General features: G+C 38.0%; 1 protein-coding gene across 1 annotated transcript in view; it reads left to right on the top strand.

Moving 5' to 3' along the window:
- The first annotated feature begins 117 nt into the window (after window positions 1-117).
- LOC105448090 (neogenin-like) overlaps window positions 118-4,392 on the top strand; it is an 11,935-nt gene continuing 7,660 nt past the window's right edge. Inside the window, exons 1-10 of the mRNA XM_011686452.1 lie at window positions 118-554; window positions 641-799; window positions 906-1,111; window positions 1,228-1,383; window positions 2,178-2,340; window positions 2,421-2,615; window positions 2,860-2,892; window positions 3,194-3,323; window positions 3,415-3,647; window positions 3,984-4,085. Coding sequence (XP_011684754.1) covers window positions 227-554; window positions 641-799; window positions 906-1,111; window positions 1,228-1,383; window positions 2,178-2,340; window positions 2,421-2,615; window positions 2,860-2,892; window positions 3,194-3,323; window positions 3,415-3,647; window positions 3,984-4,085 — 1,705 coding nt within the window. The 5' untranslated portion in view covers window positions 118-226. The remainder of the gene's footprint in view (window positions 555-640; window positions 800-905; window positions 1,112-1,227; window positions 1,384-2,177; window positions 2,341-2,420; window positions 2,616-2,859; window positions 2,893-3,193; window positions 3,324-3,414; window positions 3,648-3,983; window positions 4,086-4,392) is intronic.

Genomic DNA, 4,392 nt, shown 5'->3' with positions numbered 1-4,392 from the left:
GTGACTGGAGTTCAGACGTGTTCTCTTTTGATTTAAAAATTAATTGAAATATGTCCATTTTTACTAGAGTTACAGTAATAAATATGGATGGGGTCTCCGGGACCTCATTGTGTATACGATGTCGTCAAAAAAACAGTGTATATCTAGGGTTAAGATGTACCGCGTGTCTCGACTTTGGACTTTATCTGAGTTGAATGCAGAGTGTGTTTAGAGGAACTTGCAATAAATGTTGTGTGTTTTCCAGAGTATTATCATAAGATGGGAGCCTCCGCTTGAGGGACAGAACGGGATCATCACGGGTTATAGAATACGCTATCGCAGATATCCGCACGATCCCCGATCCGGGGACAGGCGGTCCCCGATCACGGTGACAACTGAGGGAAATCAACGTTTGTACGTGCTTACCGGGCTCGAAAAGCACGTTGTGTATCAAGTCCGCATATGTGCCTTTAACGTCAATGGAACTGGGCCTTGGACAGAATGGACGAAAATAGAGACGTACGAGAACGATTTGGACGAGACGAAAGTACCTAACGCACCCAGTAATGTGAGAGGTGGGAGAATCAATTGCGCGAAACAAAAAAAAAAATAGTATTTCAATTGTTGACCTGTTACAAACCATTCTTTCCTGTTGTTACAGTGAATGCTATGGCGGATTATATACAGGTATCGTGGCATCCCCCGAAGGATCAGAGCATCAAAATAAGAAAGTATAAGTTAGGCTGGGGCAAGGGATATCCCGATGTCGAGATACAGGTTCTTGACGGAAAGCAACGATCTTACACTATTAAGCCTATAGGTAAAAAGGAATAATGCGACTGTTGAAACCGACTTTGACTTTCGAAATATTTTCAATTTAATTTTTATTAATCTCTTGTTTTCTGCCCCTTTGTTTGCGATATCAGAACCAACAACGGAGTACGTAATATCTTTAAGAGCAACGAACAATGTTGGCGATGGTCAACCAGCGTATGCAAATGTAAGGACTTCCGAGCGTATTGTACTTGAATCCGCAGTGCCTTTAATACCACCCGTTGGCCTTAAAGCTATCGTGCTCTCGGCTTCTACCGTTGTACTGTACTGGACAGACACGACCTTATCGAAAAGTCAAGTACGTTTTATGTTACATACATAAAATAATCGCAATGCATTATAAAACCTCGTAAGATGACGTATGTGAAGGAAAGGTCAGGCAGAAATATCTGTAGTGAGACATTTTATTTTTAGTATATCACCGATAGTCGATACTACGTGGTGCGTTATACGTTCTACCATCACAGCAGCAGCCCGAGATACAAATACTATAACGCCACTGACCTCAACTGTATGATTCACGACTTAAAGCCCAACACTCAGTACGAGTTTACGGTTAAACTGGTCAAGGTACGAGAGACACATGGATTACACACAAAGTGTTTAAGGGGTCATGCCCCTGAGATTTTAAAATATCTTAAGTTTGGGAATTTTTTGTGGATAAATGGATAATTTTATTTAAAATCTGCTTGGAGGACATTATTATACATATATAAGAAACCAAAAAAATTATTTTTATTTTTTTTTATGTCCAAAATGGCGGCGCACTGGTCTACACTTGCGGAATCCCTTTTTTTCTATCGGTGTACAGGATTCCAGGCATACGGTTTAATCTTGAACAAAACACAAAGAATTTTTATTATCTACACATTAAAGACTAGAGAAGTACATAGGAATTTTTCAAAATGTTGATTTTTCTCAAAATGGCAGCTATTTTACGAAAGACTTATATTGATAAAAATACGAACTTTTGTAAAAATAGCTGCCATTTCGAGAAAAATCAATATTTAAAAAAATCCCTACGTACTTCTATAGTCTTTAATATGTAGATAATGAAAATTCTTTGTGTTTTGTTTAAAGTTAAACCGTGTGCCTGGAATCCTGTAATCGATTTCAAAAAACAGAAAAAGGGATTTCGCAAGTAAGCTAATGCGTCGTCATTTTGTACATAAAAAAATAAAAATGTTTTTAGTTTCTTATATATGTACAACAATATCCTATAAAACAGCTTTTAAATAAAGTTATCTATTTACCCACAAAAAATCTCAAACTTAGGAATCATTTTGAGGCCTCAGGGGTGGTATGACCCCTTAAGGGAGCGTTTGAGATAAACGAATAGGTCCTACAGCGTGTTATTTCCATAGGGTAAACGAAGCTCGCCGTGGAGTATGGTCGTTCTAAATCAAACGCAAGAGGCTGCTCCTAGTTCGGCCCCTCGGGATCTGACCATTCAAACCGTCGAGGATCGTCCGACTTCCGTTCTGCTGCGATGGCAGCCCCCTAAGCAGCCCAACGGACAAATCACAGGTTTGGTGATTCTTCTTAAGTTGAAAAAACTGGAATACGTTACGAATACGTGCGCTAAGCCGTGATCGATATCTTTTTAGGATATCTCGTAATTTATTCCACCGACAACACGAAATGGGATCGCGATTGGCTGGTCGAGGGTGTCATCGGCGACAAGGTGGACGCTATCGTGAAGAGTCTGCAGCCTAACACAATGTATTACTTCAAGATGCAAGCCCGTAATTCCAAGGGATATGGGCCGTTCTCTACGACAGTCTCATTTAAAACGCCACAAAGTAAATAATTCGATTTTCATTTGTGTCGCATTGATGTCGGTTGATATTAAATTTAATTATATGTTTATATGATAATATACACATACAGGAAAATGCCTGTATCAATTTAACTGTACACGAATGCTTAGCATTATTTGGCATACATGTTATTTCCGCTTTATGTTGCACCTGATTGCACTCCGTCCGTTGTCCGTTCACGAATCAGTGTGTTAATTATTGTGTTTATTTTTTATTTCTATGGTAGGCAATGGCATGGATGATGAATTGCATGGTCGAGGTAAGACATCGTCCCAACCTTTCTATTCCTCTGTTATCCTAATTATTGCATGTATTTAAGCATGTCTTTGTTTAAAATTTATAATTTTTTAATCTCAATATAAAATAAGAAATAATCTGCTTTTTATAAATAAAAACTGGGATAAGATGATTTATAAATTTTTATTATGTAGTAAAACAATTATAATCTTATAATATTTTTATCTCAATATAAAGTAAGAAATAATCTGCTTTCTATAATTAAAACTGGGATAAGACTGTTTATAAATTTTAATTATATAGTAAAACAATTATTTTTCCAGATGGACGAAGCTTCTCCAATCTATTGATTTACATCATAGTCGGTCTCTCGATCGTCTTTATCACTGCCATATCGGTGGTGGTCGTAGTGTGCTGTAAACGTAATCCAAGCTCTCCAGATCGAAAGAAAGGGTAATGTCTTATAAAATAAATAGAATTACATGACAATGCTTCTAATTGTAAGACATAATGTGTCAATAATACATGCTTTTATGACTTTCAGATATATGAAAGATACGAATCAGAAGACGAATATCAAGCCGCCAGATTTGTGGATTCATCACGATCAAATGGAGCTGAAAGCGCTTGAGAAATCATCTCTGAACGGTGAAGCTTCCACTAGCGGCGTCACCAGTAATACATTACCTAGGTCTGGAAATCCAGACTATAATCCAGATAATATACACGGGAATTCCAGTTCGCTGGATAAGCGTACTTACGTGCCAAGTTATATGGGTAAGTCGTGATGATTTCACGGGAAATTCACTGCTGCACTATCAAACGTCAGAGGATCGAACGTTCACAGGGAATTCCAATCACGCAAAGCTAACAGAAGTCCCGTTTGGTTGATTTGCACAAGCCAGAATAGCATAGTTCCTTTGTTGCAACACCGTTTTTTGATAATTTTACTTTTGAATTGAGTATTTCAATTTCACGCACTTTATGCACTCGAGAGAAAAGAACAGAGGGGGAGAGATTTCATACGTTTGATTTGCAATTTTCCTGATTTTAACATATTAAGGTAAAGGTTTGGTTTTGTTATTTGGTTGCCTTTTACTTATTTCCTATTAGGTAACACCGACGAGAAGTGCTCGACCCTGAGCAGACAGCACAGTCGTGGAAGCCACAAACCTAAATTAATTACACTCCCCGACAGTACACCTTTGCATCAGCGTAAGTAGTAGTAGGGTTGTCACTCGTACTGGCGCACAATACCTGTAGTGATGTAGTAGTACAGTCCTTTTATATTGCGAGAGCGGTCGAATCATTTATATCCATTTTTAATATAGATTAACTTAATCTTGATTCCACATTTATCCTTTTTCTAATTCTAGAACCAAAAAAGATGAAGAGTAAGTTGAACGGAGATTAAAGTCGAGAGATTAATCGACATTGAAGGAAACGGGTATTAAAGTATACATACATATATACAGGGTTAGGTGTATATACACACGCGCGCACGCGCGCGCACACACACACA

The sequence above is a fragment of the Wasmannia auropunctata genome, unplaced genomic scaffold (genome assembly GCF_000956235.1).
Source record: "Wasmannia auropunctata unplaced genomic scaffold, wasmannia.A_1.0 LD336090.1, whole genome shotgun sequence".
NCBI lineage: Eukaryota > Metazoa > Arthropoda > Insecta > Hymenoptera > Formicidae > Wasmannia > Wasmannia auropunctata.
The sequence above is the reverse complement of the archived record's forward strand: the minus strand, read 5'-3'. Positions and strand labels throughout refer to the sequence as shown.